The sequence below is a fragment of the Callithrix jacchus genome, chromosome 10, assembly GCF_049354715.1.
Source record: "Callithrix jacchus isolate 240 chromosome 10, calJac240_pri, whole genome shotgun sequence".
NCBI lineage: Eukaryota > Metazoa > Chordata > Mammalia > Primates > Cebidae > Callithrix > Callithrix jacchus.
In genome coordinates, this window is record NC_133511.1 from 93097579 (window position 1) to 93115466 (window position 17888).

At 42.2% G+C, this 17888-nt stretch overlaps 1 protein-coding gene across 5 annotated transcripts in view; it reads right to left on the reverse strand.

Annotated features, from left to right (window-relative positions):
- The window catches only part of BDNF (brain derived neurotrophic factor), a 66222-nt gene extending 50297 nt beyond the window's left edge, over positions 1-15925 (reverse strand). The window contains exon 1 of one of the 5 annotated variants that reach the window (XM_035262277.2): positions 15300-15925. In XM_035262277.2, the coding sequence (XP_035118168.1) occupies positions 15300-15302 (3 nt within the window). In that variant the 5' untranslated portion in view covers positions 15303-15925. Of the gene's footprint in view, positions 1-13930; positions 14056-14211; positions 14435-14507; positions 14622-15299 lie in introns of those variants that run through there. The other 4 variants (XM_035262280.2, XM_035262279.3, XM_078340779.1 and 1 more) reach the window with 4 other exon arrangements.
- Positions 15926-17888: the final 1963 nt, after the last annotated feature.

Below are 17888 nucleotides of genomic sequence, written 5' to 3' on the forward strand. Positions count from 1 at the left end.
CAAAGGCCCAGCCCAATGTTCAACTGTGTCAATCGCAATTCTTGAAATTCTTGTATAAGGCCTGTCCTGAGAAAAACCTTAAGGGAGAAGTAATTTCCCTATTCATCAGATGATATATTCTCTCTAAGATTTTTATGAACCATAAGAATAGCTCTATACCATACTCAAATGTGTTTAAATTGGTCAACACCTGTTACAGGGGTTATGTAACCAGACAGCCATTAGTGGCAGACAAAAGAAAGGAACCACAGCAAGAAACTTTTAGAAGTGCCAAGACTAGGAGAGTAGAACAAGAGGGTAAAAAACTGATCCCACCTGGGAATAATATTTAGTTGAATCAAGAAAAACAGCATCGAAACCATTATGAAGCTGTTGAGATTAAACCCCCAAATATATGAGAATCAACAACTTGTAGCCTCCAAGTTACCAGATTTTTGCTGAGAACATTTAAAGATTAATAATGAAGAATAAATTTGGTTTACTTATAATATTTCTGTAAGCATGGTCAAAAGGGATGTGAGAGTGTGGATATAAGTTACAGCTGACAGTATTAATGGCTATGGTATTAGCTGGTTTTGCTATGAGAAAAGCCATGAGAAGAATTAATAAATTTAAACCAAATGGTTTCAGGACACTGAATCAGATGTAAGATGAAGATTAGCTTATTTTTGAGACTCACCTATTTAGGCTGTGTGATCATTGAAGTGAAAGATTTCCTACAATCAAATTTTATATTCTTCATGAAAAAATGGAGAAAGAAAAGTATGCAAAAAGATAATTTAGAAAAAAAAATCACCGAACTTCCTGAAGTCTTGTTTTAAAAACATGTGATTCTGATACATGAATTTACACAGCACCTGTCTTTATTGGTCTTTTTGGCCAAAGACTTGGGCAGGATGTCCAACTGGCTCTCTTTCTACCTCCAGATAGTGCAGGCATGGTGAGAATGAAATCCTCAATAGCACATGTATGAAGAATTGGTTAGGCTTTAGATTTGTCTGGGATACAGAATCATTTGGAAACATCCGAAACCCCTGACTTTTCTCCACTTATTTTCCCTTCACTTCATAGTTACAGTCATTTAGTTGATTAAAAATTGCTGAGTACCTACTATATGTCAGAGCCTATTCTATGGGCTGATATACGCAGATGCATAGAATACATTTCAGCCCTTTCCATGCTCATATTCTAGGACGTAAGAGTTGTATTTTAATCCACTTGTGAATTTGTTAAGCATAGGAAGTTTTATTTTGTTTTGTTTTCACTTGCCGTAGGTTTGGTGTGTAGAAAGATGATGGTAAACATGCCCCTAGTGGCCAGGGGGTGGTAGTGATGGACAAGAAACTTGCTCCCAAAGCTGGAGAGGGAACCCCCACAGTTGATCAGTCCCCAGTTATTTTGGTTAGCAGTGTTTTACAAAAGGTAGATAAAGATAAGGAGTGGATAGGGTGGGAAGGAGGAAATGAAACAATTTTTGCTTGAGGCAAATAAATTTTCTAAATAGGATAGATAGACCTATAAAAGGTCCAGAAGGGATCTTAAAAGATTATCTCATCTTCCTCACTATTTATAGGCCTATCACTGCAGACCAGTGAAGTAGACTATACATCCTTCTTCTGGGGAGCTATCTAGAATCCAGCAATGCTAGTGCTTGGAAGTTCCCATTTGTAATGCATTTTTGTTCCTGTTGCAATTTATATCTTATTTCATTTCATTCAACCTTCGTGAAGATGGAGAACAGCTGCTTACCAACCTCCTTATGTTATTAAGTCACCACTCAGACTTTTCTCATAGCAAAAGATCAGATCTCACAACCTTTCTTCATAAACTCCAACTTTCAACCCATTAATCATTTCCCTTGGTCTACCCTGGACCTCCTCCAAGGTCTCTATATTCTTCTGAAAATGTGGATCCCCAAACCAGACATGTGTGTGAAATTATCCAGGGCTCAGGAAACACAGGAGTCGTGAATTATCTGAACACAGCTGTTGGGAAAAACTAAAGGAAAGATTCAATCAGATTGACAAATCCTCCCCTTGCAACTTGGAGACAGAAGTGGTTGTTTAACAAAAAGATGAGCCTTCATAACAAAGCTAGATCTCCTGTCCTTAGCTTTTAAATGAAGCATTATTTTCAAAAGAAACAGTTATTGAATAGAACACTTAGCTTTCACTGTTTTCCCCCTCAACAAAATTGTTTAAGAACCAGGGACTTTTCTGTACTCCATTTAATATCCCAAGTTGTAGACCTTTAACATTTAAACTGGGACTGTGCTTTCATATTCTCAGGTGCTTATTATATGCTGATATAATTTCTCTCAAAGGTAAGATCTATGAAATACTGCACTACTTTTGGAGCTTTAACTTTCACCTAAATTGAGCCATTTCTTTTCATTTTGTCTGCACTCAAAATCTAGTTAGCCTAAAATGAATGCAACTAAGTTGAATTCAGTAAAAGAAAACTAAGCTAACCTACACGATACCTAGAATCAAGTCTTCATAAACTCATCAAGTATATCTCCACTATGGCCTTACAACCCAATGTGACCAAATCATGGGGTCAGCAGAAATATGGTTCCCATGACCCATGGTTGTCTGTTTAGGGTTTTTTTTTTTTTTTTTTTTTTTAGATAGAGTTTTGCTCTTGTTACCCAGGCTGGAGTGCAATGGTGCAATCTCGGCTCACTGCAACCTCCGCATCCTGGGTTCAGGCAATTCTCCTGCATCAGCCTCCTGAGTAGCAGGGATTATAGGCACGCACCACCATGCCCAGCTAATTTTTTTTTTTTTTTGTATTTTTAGTAGAGACGGGGTTTCACCATGTTGACCAGGATGGTCTCGATTTCTTGACCTCGTGATCCACCCACCTCGGCCTCCCAAAGTGCTGGGATTACAGGCGTGAACCACCACTCCTGGCCTTTAGGAGACACTCTATGGTGACTGTAAAATCAATCCAATTGGCCTAAGAAGACATTGAGCCAGATGAGATATAGAATAAAGGCAGCACTCTAAAAAGAAATGGGGTAGCAGAGGAGAACATTTACTTCTTCTTCATAATATTACCTTGAGAAATTTTTTGGGGACTTTGTAACCAAAAAGAGATGACTACAGTGTTTGCTGTAAGCAGGTACTTCTGAAACCTTAGCCAGTGAAAGGCACCAAGAAGTGGTAAGCCCAGTAGGATCTAGGAAAGGGTGATGCTGACACAGGACAAACATAATGTTTCATGAAAGTTGAAGACAGCGAGATGGGGTGGAATGGGGAATGAATTGGTGAAAGTACAGCCATGAATTTAAATTCCAGCCCCCATAATTGTTTGTTTGTTTGGTAGCCACTGCTGTGTATGTACTCTCGGAAATTATTTTTGCTGCTTGGACAGCAGCCATGACCTGGGAATGGGGGGTGGTATACGTGGGAGGTAAGGGATTATATGGCTAGAAATCTAATTTTGGAAACTTTGCTAGTGTCTCAATAGTCATGAAGTAACTATAGGATATTTAAGAAGTTTAAAGTATAATTAGTTTTGTCCTACCATTTTTAAATTAATAATATCTTATTAGAATGATATTAAAGTGGTGTTATGCTTATGTTTTAGTAATCTGTTTTTCATTTTATGTTGAACATTAAGGTAATTAAAATCTTGCACAGACTGTTGATTGTTTCCTTTTGATCGGACTGTTAGAAAATAGAAGAAATATCTTTGTCCTATGATTAAGATTTTAAGGCCCAGATAGTAGTCAAAAGAACTTGGGTGCTAATTCAAGCTATATAAGTGTCTGCCCATTTGACCTGGGCAAGGGACTTCACTAGCCCAAGATTGTTCAGATAGATACCGTAAAAAAATATACCATATAATTGTTTATTGAATAAATTGAAAGATCAACCACTGTGCACCTCAGTTGCCTAATCAATAAAATGAGGTCAGTGGACTACAAAATGAGTTTGCTAAACCTGGCAACACATTCAGACCTTAACTCAGAGAGAAGAAATGATTTAGGTAATTTCAATGCATGAGGGGAATCAGTGAATTAGATCATTTGTAAGGTACTTTTTCTATCTAAATTTGAACTCCTTTCAGGAACTGTTATCACTTTGTAAACTAAACTTGGAAATCATGCAATTATTTCCCCTAAAATTAGAACTTTGAGCCAAGGTAAGGATTTATAGCCTTCCAGCCATCATAGTCTTTAGTTATCTCTGACAAAGCTTTAGGTGGACTTTTTCATACATCAAAATGTCCTTTAGGATCATCCCTTTTTGCTAGGCTGCTTTTGGAACTCTGGGACATATCAAATCCATTATGTGTTCATGGTGTCCTTCCGTGAATAAATCAGAGTAGAAGTGGAATGAAGTCTCTCCATGGATTTCCACATCTTTGATTACTTGTATGCCTTTGGCAACTCTGCAAAGACCACCGACTTGTGCTATCGAAGACATACCAGTATGCATCCAATCCCTCATTTAAAACCACATCCTTCTAGGAGGAAGAAGGATGAAATAAAAATAGCAGGAAGAAGCCCAAGTAGATATACGACTCCTTTATCCAGACTGCATCCCAGCTTAGTCTCTAGAGCTAGTATCTGGAGTTTTGAGTTGGTGCAAAGACACAAAGGACCCACACACCAATTCCTGGCATGCTCCCAAATGAGATGCTATTTTCAGGAAAGTTCCAAGTTTGGAGTGGATCCTTTAAAGGAAGAACATTGAATTGCACAAGGAAAGCCAATAAACATTTTAGTCCCCAACAGGGACTATAAGCCTTGTAATTATGTTTCAGACTGTGCTTGTCCATCCTCTTCTTCTCCATATCTGTAAACAACATGTTAGCTTTGGAGGTTTGTCATCCACTGTGTGTCTTTAGAGAGGGTGTTCCTCATCACAGCATCTGCAGTAATATAGCCAGTAACAGTTCGAAAAAGCAAACTTATGAAATAGCTTCTAAACATACCAAATCCTAATCCAAACAATTTATAACGTTTCTTACTCAATAACTCTCAGAAGTCAACTAACTTGGAACTGCCCTAAACAAGTTAAGAAAGGAGTCAGACATCATCCATTGGGTTAATAAACTAAAGTGGAAGGAAGAACATGCAGGTGAAAAGTTTCAGATTCTAATGTCTTCAGTGCCTATATACTTATGTCTAGATAATTTTGTATTTTGATAGTCTTTTAAGTGTGATGATAATTATAATAATAACAGCTAAGATTGAATGGTGATTTTCAGATTAGTTTGGTGATTTAAAAAAAGGGCTTTGGCATTAGACAGACCTACATTTGAACCCAGCTTTGTCACTTATTGGCTCTGCTAATTAAAGATAGTTAACTAATTACAGATACCTCAGTTTTCTTATCTTTAAAATAAAAATAATAATCTTTGCCTAGAAAGATAGTTGTGAGGATTCAATGAAGTATGGAAATGCAGAATGCTCACCATAGTGAGCTCAACAAAGTTAGATTTTATTATTCATGTATTTGATCCTCACAAAACACTTTAACGCTTTTTCTGTTTTATGATTATGAAAACTGGGCTTCAAAAAGGATAGGTGACAATTAGCTATTTGAAAGTCTCTCATCAGTTAGCAAAGATCAAAATACTGCTAAAGTAGCACTCCTGACAATGAATTTTGAGACTCATGGCTGTCTCAAAGAGTTGCGGTCAAGATCTCATAAGAAAACCTGTATGTAAACCATCTGATAATGGGAGATCCAGATTAAATCTGGGTGGTAGCTAGGAGAAAGGGAGGTACCACTTTATAATGGACTTTGGAACCAGAAAACTTTAGGTTTGGAGTTTAGTTTCTCCATTTCAGATTTTCTGTGTTAGTTTAGTCAAGTTACTTAAATTCTTTAAGCTCTAGTTTTCTTAACCTGAGAGTTACTTTGAAGGTTAAGCAACATGTTCCAAATACAAAACAAATAACAGCACTGGATGAATGCAAAATAAATGTCATCCCACATCATTACAATTTGCACATCCTTTCCCATGGTGCAGTAATGACAAACAGGAAGAGTTTCAGTTGGGTTAGTGAGGTCAGAACAGGTATCTTAAGCTATGCCACGTTAATCACCAGAATCTGAACTTTGTATCTTTTTCAATGGAGTGATGGATTGTAGGGTAATGGGGTTGTGCTGGTGATAATAAGGATAAACACTGGAGTGTTGGCAAGCTCAGTCAATAGAAACATGCTTACTACACCCTCGCCTTCTCAGCCTTTGGTCCTTTCCCCACTTGGCAGCTTGTCTAATGGCAAATATGAATTTTAAAAGTTTTCTCCCAATGCCAGTTTCATTTTGCCAGGAAGGAAACCCCAGTGGCTAATGTTAGCATTAACTAAATTAACATTTCTGAATCTATACTGTGTTAATAGTGCTTCTCAAGCACTATGTTCTGTTGTCACATACATGTGGAAATGTGACACAGTAGTATTTGCAGGCTTTCTCATCAGTATACATGATATACACCTTCATATCACATGTCAGTTTTATAGATATTTCAAAATACCGATACTTATCATTACTTCAAAATTATAATATTTACCTTGTGGTTAGATCATTTTTAATGCATTAGAAAGCATATGTTTAAAAAAACATATGTGTTACTATATCACACAATATGTTATTTTAAATGTTTTTATAACTGTATGTCAATGTCATTGGCTTCCTTTGTAATTTTACACTTTTATTTCATTCACTTAGATTTGTTTTTCTTTCTTTCTTTTTTTTTTAGACAAAGTCTTACTGTATCACTGAGACTGGAGTGCAGTGGCTGATCTTGGCTTACTACAACCTCCACCACCCAGGTTCAAGTGATTCTCATGTCTCAGCCTTCCAAGTAGCTGAGATTACAGGCACCTGCCACCATGCCTGGCTTTTTTTTTTTTTTTTTTGTACTTTTAGTAGAAATGGGTTTCACTATGTTTGCCGGGCTGCTCTTGAACTCTTGCCTTCAAGTGATCCACTTGCCTTGGCCTCCCAAAGTGCTGGGATTACAGGTGTTAGCCACTGCGCTGGGCATCAGAGCAATTCTTAAATACTGCTTATGGAAGTTATTGGCAAGGAAGAAGTCCTTAGCAGAGATGTAAAGTGAAAGCAGAAGAAATCATTGTTTCCTACTAAAGTAGCCAGAATAACGAAGAGCAGTAGAGAACAGTCAATTCAAGAGTCCCTGTATAATTAGAACTCCATCTTCCTTTCCCTTTTTATTTCTCAATTTTCTCCATATTCCTTTTCTTTTTCTCTATTCACTCACCCTGCAATGTCCTATCCCAAAGGCTTTGGATGTTTGTGGCACCTTTCTGCGATCAACTAATTTGTGTGTGTGTGTGTGTGTGTTTTTTTCTCACAGTAGTCTTATTACTTAGAGACAGGAGGTGGTTGACTATTTCCTTGAAGCTGGAGATAAATCAATTCTAACTCCTTTTGGTATTGATGAGCAAGGTGCTCCAAAGAAATTTCTAGATAGCATAACATTATAGCATGCACTCTGGGAACAAAGCTCTCAGAGCATTTTCTGCTGCTGTTTAGGAAAACTGTTGGATCACCTTTCCCAGGGTGTGAAGATTTTGGAGTGCATTTCACATTCACTCAGAGGTTAAAAACTTTGACAAGTATATGTTACTTCTGGTAGTGGTCCAGAAAATGCCCACACTGGGTCAAAATGTCTCATACAAGCTACAGCTTTCTCCCAGCTTAGGCTGAATTGTTAAATCCAGAGGTCACATGTTACTACGCTGCTGGTTTTTAGAAACAAGACTTAAAAAAGATTTTTTATTTTAAAATTAATACTTTGGAATATATTTTGCCATTTGTCTAAAATAGAATTCAAGAATGATGTCTGTTATCCCTAGTGCATCAGAAGTTATTTTAAATATGGCATCTTTATAAAAGTCAATAGCTGCCTCATCAAAGGGCAGTCATGTCTAGTGTGGGTGGCTGTGCCAATTGTTTTTGAACTACTGCAGCAATCTAGCCAATCCCAGGGAATGGCTTGCAGTCTTTCTACACCCACAATTTTTTTCTTAATTATCTCCACCAGGCTGAGTTAACTAAGGACAGATCTATAGCATTTCCTGGATGTCAAAATGCCCACACACCTTCTTCAATCCTTGGGCACCTGCTCCCTTTCATGTTTATTTTGGTTGGTCCATCTAATTATCTATTATCATGTGTATATAATGCATTATTCATAGACTCATGCAATTTCAGGATGTAATATCTTTGATTTTAAAAGAAAATGACCTGAAAATTTAGAACTTCTGCTTGCACAAAGAAAATAAACAGCAAATTTGATAGCTGGTCTTCCATTGCACCACCTGCTTTTTAAAATAATCTGCAGAAATTTGAGATCATTCTCTAAATTAAAACTTTCCTGGCCATCATTCCATAAACCAACAGGTTCAACACCCAGATTCCTGCTATTCTGGGTTCAAATATCTTGCTTTGATTTTTTTCATGATATACTTAACAGGTTAAAAAATTGTAAATCATCAAAGGTTAGGGTAACTTAGGCTTTACTTTCCCCCACAACGTAAGGCCTAAGTTACCCTAACTTTTGATGCAAGAAATAGTTTCACTCAAACTTGGAACAGAAATGGAATTTAGAGTTTATTCTTAGAACATCTCCTTTGTGTTATGTGTGAGGAAGCAGAGATCAAGAATGACTGATTGACTTTTTTAGCTGACAAGCCGTTGGTAGTAAAGCCTGAACTCAGGATTTTAATCTTATTCACTGTATTCTCTTGAAAAAAGAAATCTTATGAGGTCTGTCCCTTTCTAAGGATTGGAGCAAATAAAGATACCAGTCTTTGTCTCTAGGCTACAAGATCCACCAAGATAGGGACCATTTGGTCTTGCTTATTCTTGAATCTCCAGATTATAACACAGTTCCTGGCATATAATGGCAAGTAATGTATTGCCAATTAATACTTACAAAATAAAATTATGAATGCTAGATTCTCTATAGAGAGTAGATCTTTTGGGCAAAATGGGAAATGGCCAGACAAGCTCATGATCCACATAAGCATCAGACTATCTACCAAGATAAGCAAGTACCCAGGTGTCCAAGACTGGGATGAAATTCCAGAGGGTCAAAAGAAAACAAGCCAGCATGAATTCATCCATCAAATATGGGCTGGGCTAAGTGACCTCTGAGAATGTTCCCAGACCACAGAAGAGGAATATGACTCACAAGTAAAAGTAATGTACATCTTGGCTTTGGCTCTTCCTATTCTCTGTGTTTGTTTTATGGGGAATTAGCAACTATGACCTAGATGGTGTGTCAACTGCAGGAAGATTCCTGCTTTCTTTGATTCTAACTGAGGGAGAGGGAAAGACTGTCTGTCTTAGGAAGCCTAGTTAAAACTTTCCATTAGGCCTGAACATTTTGAAAACTATTTGTAGACCATGCTTTTAATTTAATTAAATAAATCAAAATAGGAGAAAATAATGTCTACAGCTCCCTCTGGTACCTTAGTGGGGTTTAAGGCAGCATGGTCTAGAAAGGAACAAATGCAGATTTTCTTAAAATTTGAAGGACGATTCTGAGTTAGTCTTTACATCTTACTGGCAGTGTAGTGTTAGATAATTCTGCACCTTACTTTCCTCATCTGTAAAAAGCGATTGGTGATTACTACCTTATATGACTGATAAGGAAATCAAATGAAACCTGTAAAGAACAGTCAAAGTACTATATGAATCTAAAGTGTTATTACTAGGAAATACAAATGAAGTCTGTACCACAGCAGAACAATTTCTTGTAGGACCCTTTTATAATGTTGGAAAGAAAAAAGAAAAAACTGTCCACCTGTTTTTAAAAACTCAGAATGAACACTCCAAAAATTGCCAAATGAGAGTAGAGGCAGGGAACAAGAATTCGTAGTTCCATCTCTGCACCATAGTGTTTTAAGGGTATTAATTCTTATGAAACACATGTGTATTTTCCTCAAAAGACACTTGTTAAAGTAGCAGCTCTACATTCCAAAGTAAAAGAAGAAAGATGTCATATTTTTGAAATTATAATCACCTTCAAGCCAAAAAGGGGAGACTTTTTTTATTGTTAAAAAATTTAATCTTTCTCCCCTTAAGACCCATATTTCCATAGCACTCAATGGTGGTAAGCTTTCACTAGATGCTAATGTTTATTTTTATTGTTAAGTACTCTGCGATGTTCTTGACATAGATTACGGCATGTAAATTTAAGAGACTCACTGCTTGTTAAATTCCCACTAGAAAACACACACAGAGACACACACGCCCATACACACACACACACACGCGCGCACACACACACACACACACACACAGCAGTAGCAGATCAGCAGAGAAAGACACCAGCCAAAGAAAGATAATTTGAGATACTTCTGAGGTAGCAGTTGTAAAATTAAAATAAGCAACTCATTAAATTATCCATAGAGTGAAAAGAAAGCTGCAAAAATAGATATTTTTCTGGCAAGTCAGTGCTTTTCAGAACAAATTTAGTTTTCAGCAGAGCCTTTAAATCTGATGATATCAGTTCATATTCATTAGAGTTACTTAAGTGGTTAGACTAGTTTGTCCTAATTAAAATCAAAGAGTAGCTTTACTGGCCTTTGATAGAAATATATTTAATAAAAAATATGTTCAGTTAGACCTCATTTTAACTGACAGATTGTAAGCAATATGATTGAGTGAATGTTATTTGAGCAAGTTTAAGCCTGGTCCCAAAATCACAGAATTAAAAAATAAAAATCCTTTGTAAGTCATACTTTCATGCTGGTTTTCCCTGATTTCTGTTTGTTGGCGTTGGTGGCTGATGATCTATTTTGTGGTTGTCCAGTCCCTTGCCTTCTCTCTCTCTCAGTGCCTGATTTTGGAATGTTGTTTCTTACTAAAGCTTCCCCTAGAGGACAGGCCAGGAAAAGGAAAGAAACTAAATTTACCAGCTTCACTTCTTATTAAGAAATTAGATCAGAGATTTGATGGGGAAAGAGTCTGGCAAATGAAAGGGGAAGCTCATATATGTTGATTTCAGATCTTTAAAAAGCCTTCTTTCCAATGTACATTAATAGACAATTGAAAAATAGTATTTTATAAGCCAACTAATCACTTGCTTTTAAAATCCCCACTTACTACCTTGGGCACATAAATTAGATTATGCTTTAAAATAACTAATACTCTGGTTCAGTCAAATGAAAATGCTATATGCAAATGTCATAATGATACCTCCCATTTATGGAGCGCCTGCTTCCTAGTATGCAAAGCCCTTAAAGACATTTTCTTCTATCCTCGAAAAATTGCTGTGTTGTAGGTCTTACTATCAATGACATTGAAAAAGCTACTGGCAGGACACACATATTCTCATCTGAATCAATACTGGTATACTCCATTGGGGAAGATAGACCAAGCTAAAATCTCACATACAGAAATATTAATATATTATTATTTATATATATAAATCCAAGGGTATAAAAGTAGGCTAGGTTACTGTTAATTTAGTAGCAGCTAGGTTAAAATTCTCTTTCTTTCCTCTTTCTTCCCTTTCTCTCTGTCACCTTCCAGTCTTCTGACCCATTCCAAACAGGACAATTGAAATGTCTTGCCTTCAAGCTGAAGAGCTCTTTGTAAATACACATAAACAGTGACTATCAGGTGTACCATTCTTAAAGTGACATTCATTCCCACAGCAGTTTAGGTGAAACCATGTCACCTTATAAGTCGAGTGTGTATGTATGTGTGTATGTGTGAGTGTAGAGGATGACGTGACACTTTTGAGATTTATTTAAGTTATTAAATAACTCAAGGTTACAAGACTTAGACTGTTAAGCATTCTTCCTCCCAGAGACACAAAATCTACAATTTTCTCGGTTCAACTGTCAGATAAATTGGCATGTAAACTAAAAGGATAATATTCCCTTAACGATGCATTCATTTGAAGCCCTAGCAACTGTATTAGGCAGCAGCGAGTATTCGCTAGCAAGGGATGGATGGCGCGGGAAGAGGGAACTCTGCAATTTAGAGTGACAGATGATTTTTTTCCCATCCATCAAGCTGCCTCAATATGTCACAATATTTACACCTCTTTCTTGGTGAATTAGAATCCAGAGACAAGCAGACAGAAAGAAAAAAATAATAATTCCGACCGGTTGCCGCTTGATTGGAAAAAGCAAGCATTGCACCTTTAAATTCTGCTCCTCCATTCCCCGTCCCCCCCCCCCCCACCTTCCCGGGATTTTGCAATAAATCTCCCAGTTCTGCGTTCGGCCCTGCAGATCCGTATTTAAAACAGCACCATCTGGGAAGGGTGGGTGGCGATGGTGATGCGGGCGCCTTGGAGTTCCTTTGCAGCACGCTTGGAATTGCATCAGACTGATCAGAAATCCCCCCGCCCCCAAGCCCAGCCCCTCCCGCCACGCTCCCCTGCGCGCCCCTCCCCTCCCCTCCCTGCGCGTAGATCTGACTGAGAAAACGACTGGATCTCGGAACAATCTGTGCCCCATTCGCTGCAGGCTTGCTCCGTAAACCCTGCCCTACGCTCCCTTTGTGTGTCGAGCAACCAATCGCAGTCATCTGATCCTAGCGCCTGTTTTTTATTTTTTCCTTCTAAATTTCCACAATATCCTCGCGTCGCCTATGAATCCACCTGCGCAGAGTTGGGATTCTTTCTTTCGTTCGTTAAAACAGTCGAGTCTTGAGTTTCGGAAATAGGTTCTTCCCTACGTTCCCCTCACCCCTACACCAAGCTCTTGCCTTTTAATCAAGAAGAGCTGATCCGGGGAGGAGTCCAGAACGACCAAGCCCTGGGGCGAAAACTGCCGCCGGGCACCGTTCTGTGGCCGGAACAAAGGGCCTGAGAAGCGGGTGGGGGTGAGGGTTATAGGAGTGTGGAGAAGCTGTTGGCCCCCGCCCAGGGGCGCGTAAGTCCCTGAGCTCCCCGAAGAATGGCAAGAGGACAACACAGCCGCGCGCTCAAGCAGTTCGCGGTCCCCCGGGGGTGCAGGCGGGGGGCGGGAGAGGTAGAACACACGACTGGGCGGCTCCGCGCCGCTTCTGTCTCACCCGCAAGCCCCCGACATCCACCCTTCTCCAGTTCCCCGGCCCACCCGGGTGGCGGCGGCGGCTCAGCGACTAGCCGGCCGCTCTCCACCGGTGCCTCCGGACGCAACCTCGCCGGGGCAGGGCTGTCTGCGCGCCCAGCTGATTGGTGGCTCTGTCCAGCCGCCGCACGGAGCTACGAGTTTTCTTCTCCACCGCCTCCAGCCGCCCAGACCCCCTTGCCCGGCCCGCTCCCTGGCTCTTCGGTCCCGAAAGGACCTTCTACTCCCAGGCGGAGGCCCCCGTTTCCCTGAGTTACCCCGACTGACTCGGACCTGGGCTCAGTGAGGCATCTGGCCCGGCTGAGGAGCAGAGCGCGGTCTCGGCAGCTCCCCTTCCCTTGAGAAAGCGGGAGCCCTCTAAGCCAGCGCCCGAAACTCGCGGGGAGGGAGGACAGAAGGGGGGTGGGGGAAGACAGAAAGAAACATCCAGCGAGGAGCGAGGGCGACGGAGAGGAAGAGATAGAATGAGGGAGGGATGGAGGCTGGAGGAGGGGGCGGGGTGGAAGATGGGGGGCGGGAAGGAGGGAGGGAGGGGAAAAGAGGGAGGGAGGGATACAGAGAGAATGAATCCTTCTCACTAGAAGAGCTGAAATTACCTTGATTCATTTTGTGGAGGTTTAGCTTTACCTCCTTCCCTCTTCCCAACCTCCACCTCCTTTTTCCCCACCGCACACCACCTCCACCGCCTGATTCTAAATGCTACAAAGTCCAATTTTAGGAAATCGAATGTTGTGCAAAAGCTTCATAATTAGTAATGAATCTACTGTACACACACACACACACACACACAGCAGCAGCAGCAGCAGCAAAGAGAACGGAAAAGAGGGAGGTGAAGGGGAGAAAAAGAGAGATAAATCTTACATTTGAATCAGACATTTGCAGGTCCAAGTTAACTAAACTCATTATATCCGCAGGAAGACTGAGTTTCTCTCTCTCTCTCTCTTTCTCTCTCTCTCTCTTCCTTCTCGCTTTGCCCCAGGGTTCTCACCTAGGGCAATTCAAACTGGGCAAATACCAAGAAACAACCCCCTCTCTTGCTCCCTCTCTACCTCCTCCCCTCCACCACGCGTCCTCTCCGGAAGACAGAGTATCAAAATAGCTCAAGAATTGGGGATGCTGGGGGTCCCCGCCCCGGTGCTTACCTTCTTTGCGGCTTACACCACCCCGATGGCTAGATCCTGGAGATAAACACTTGCATTTCCCAAAGTTAACCCAGTATACCAACCCGCAGCTTGCCAAGAGTCTATTCCAGCCTACACCGCTAGGAAGCCAACTTCAGCGAGCTCAATGAGGGGACCAAACTGGGGCTCGCTTTCCCAACGCTCCGCTCCAAAATCTGACTCTCTCCAGCCCCGATCTCAGTGTGAGCCGAACCTCCGAAAAGACGCTTTTTAAGGGCGACACGGGGTTGGCTTTACAGCGGGGCCAAGAAGACTACCTGGGGTACCGCCACCTCGGACAAATCCGTTGGCTCTGTCCAAGGTGCTGAATGGCCTCCGATCGTCCCGATTACACACCCGGCACAGCAGGAGGAAAAGGCTTAAAAATCTCTAATTAAGTGATACTTGATATTGCTCTAGACGGTTTCTTCCACTTCCTTACGTTTTGTCACGTGCGGATGGCTTTGCCAAAGCCATCCTGTTAATAGTTGATCACATGTTGATGAGAACCTTTTCGTCTACGAGAGGATTACCCATTTCATTACCGGTGGTATGCACTTCTGACTTATTTCTCTCCCCCAACTCACCCCCCACATCTACACCTAAACTCCCAGTCTCTACCCCACCCTTAACCCCACTCCACCGCCTAACCCCAACCTCTTAACAGCATTATTGTTTTTAGATGGAAATTAACCTCCTTGCAAATGTCAATTACATACCCACATACAAATCATAGAATATGATCATACACCATACACATAAAGAAAAAGAATGGAATGCAAGACGGCTGAAACATAAGCATCAGCGTTGAACAGCCAATATAACACACACACACACACACACACACACATACACACCCCAGCTCCAAGTTTGTTCCACGCAGTTCCACATAGCTGTGTTAAATCTCAAATGATTCCAATTAAAGTTGCACGGTGTAAAAACCCGATTCCCCTGGCCTGAGTAGCTGCTGTTCTTTGGCGTGTGAAGTGCTAGGAAGAACCGTGATATGCCCGTTGTTAAGCAACATGTCAAGATTTTTCAATTATAATGCAGGGTTTATTGCTACTCACCATTGTGCCTTTGCTGTCCTGGAGACTCAAGTGTCTTAAAATCTCGTCTCCCCAACAGATGCTGGAAGGTAATGTGTCTTGTTTGAAGTCATCATGTGAGAAGTTCGGCTTTGCTCAGTGGATCGCCCACCACTTGGTGTGACTTATGAATCTAATAACCCTTTGCAATATCCGCAAGCTTAAACTCTCAACCACCTTGGCGACTACAGAAGACAAAGCAACTGGCATCGATGTCGAAAAACCTATAGATTTACGCAAACGCCCTCACTCCGAAAAACACGCTTCCTTTTGAGTTCTTACGTGATTCTAATGAATGAGCGAGGTTACCAATGATTGCCCAACTGCCCCGCTTTGTAGCGGGTGTTTCCTAGGGCTGCCTTCTAACCGCCCGTCACTAGGTCCTGGCACAGAAAGTTCCCAGAGAAAGTGAGGAGTTTCAGGGTACCCCCGTAAAAAACAAAAACAAAATCCCAGCCTGCACACCGCTCCCTTGCCCACTGCCCAGGTCACACCTGGGGCTCCGGCGAAGCTGAATTCGGCTCGGGAGATTTCCCTGTCGCCAGGTAAGAAAACCTTCGCCTGGTCAGGCTAGGGCGGGAAGACCGCTGGGGAACTTGTTGCTTATCAGCGACAGCAGGCTACCGCTTTAATAATAATACCAGGAAAGCGCAGCAGGGAGGGGGTGGGGGGCGGCAACGGCGACGACTAACTGCACTGTTTACGTGACCGACTCACTGTGACTCCCTGGGTAAAAAAAAAAAAAAAAAAAAAGAAACTTCTTAGAAAAGTTCGTGCCCCTCCCCCCTCATCATGACTAAGGGTCTCCAGCCGATGAGGTCGTGAGTGATGATCAAATGGGGGCTGGGGGGTAGGGGGGCGAGTAAGTGACTTGTCCTTGGGAACAACTGCATGCGTAGAAGCGCGCATCAGCCCAACAACTTTCCCTTTTCCTCTTAGGGACTGATGACTAGGCGAGAGACACCAAGGCGAGCCACTAGTTGCCCACAGGAACCTGTGTAAGCCGAGCTCTCAAGCGGCTGAGTTGAATGAAGTTATGACTGCGTTTGCTCTAATGGGTTATGGCTTCCCGAATGTGAGTTAACAGCCCCGGTGCGCAGCTAGGTCGGAAGGCGAGACGCTGAGAACGGAGCCGCGGGCCAAGGCGGGGAGGGGAGGGGAGGCGGCAGGTAGGGCGCTCCGCGGCCGCTTGCTGCTGCTTCCCCGGAATCGCTTCCGCATTCTGCGGGGGCTGCCCCGCCGCCGGGGTGCCAGGGTGAGCGCGGCGGGAGCCGGGGCTGGGGTGGCGAGCCTCGGAGGGGCTCTCCCAGGAAGCCCCGCGGTTAGCGCGCCCGCACTTCCCCACCAGTGGCTGCGCAGGCTGGGAAGCGGAGAGGTCACGTGTTGGCGGAAAGTAACTTGGAGGCGAAAGGATGAACTTTGAGAAGAGGGAAAAAAGCACAATAAAACAAACCACCCCCCTGGAGTGTCAAATAGAGGGGGAGGCGGGAGCGGGTGGGGGAGGGGCGCCGCTCTCCGTGGGAGACGTGGGGACGACTCCGGAAATCTCGGGAAATAGGCAATAACTCGAGCTTTGGCAACGTTCCCCCCCCAGCCTAGGGAGGCGCTAACGCAAGGTATCTTTCCAGTGAAGCTGCCCTTTGCCTACCCCCAGCCCTCGCTAGCACAGCCGAGCAGAGGAACTGAGGATGAATGTAGACCAGTTGTTATGGAGATACCCGTCGCTCTGAGGAGCGCTAGTGCCCTGGGAAGTCCCCAGACGCATTTCAGGTTTCGTCGTTTTGGCACTGACACCATGATTTTACGCCCTCTGAGTTCCCACCAAGGGGAGTCCACCAACGGCGTCACAGGCCCTGGCCGTGGCGCTATTGACTGCAGGGATGAGGCACAGCGATGCTGCAGAAGATGGTGGATAGCTCTTAAGTTTCAGACCACCCAGCCCTTTCCAATTTCCAGTTTCTTTATTACAATCAAAAGTGCTTTATTTGAATATCATTCTTGCTTGAGATGTATAAAAATCTCACTTACACGATAGGATGATTAGAAGCAACAGAAACAACACTAGCATTCAATGGCTGCTTCAAGTTCCTCCCCCTCCCATCCCAGAAATGCCTTCCTTATGGAAAATAAGCTTTACTTCTCAATTATGTGCATGGACCTCTCTTCTTTGGAGCCCCCATTGGTACTGGGTTACTATTATTAGCTGTAAGTCCAGTGTTGAGTTCATGCCTCTCTAGAGATGTTTCCAGTCAAACCTGCTTATTTCAGGCTCCAAATAAGGTATCTGTATACAAATGCTTCTTGGTTCTCATTAGGAATAGTTCTAGACTTGTCAGGCTCCTGGAGACCTGAGATAGGTCATCATTAAAGGATTTCAGACACCCTTACAGTCATCAACACAACAGTTCTCGCCAACCAAAAGGACTGCTCATATTGCCCACAAACTGCCACTTTTTGTCCATCCATGAATTAGCCAGCAGATGCTGCCCTAAGACTGGGACAGTTGGTACATACCACTCTCAGAGGTTTTGGGGTACAGGTTTTGTGGGCAAAACTGGTTTTTTAAGAATG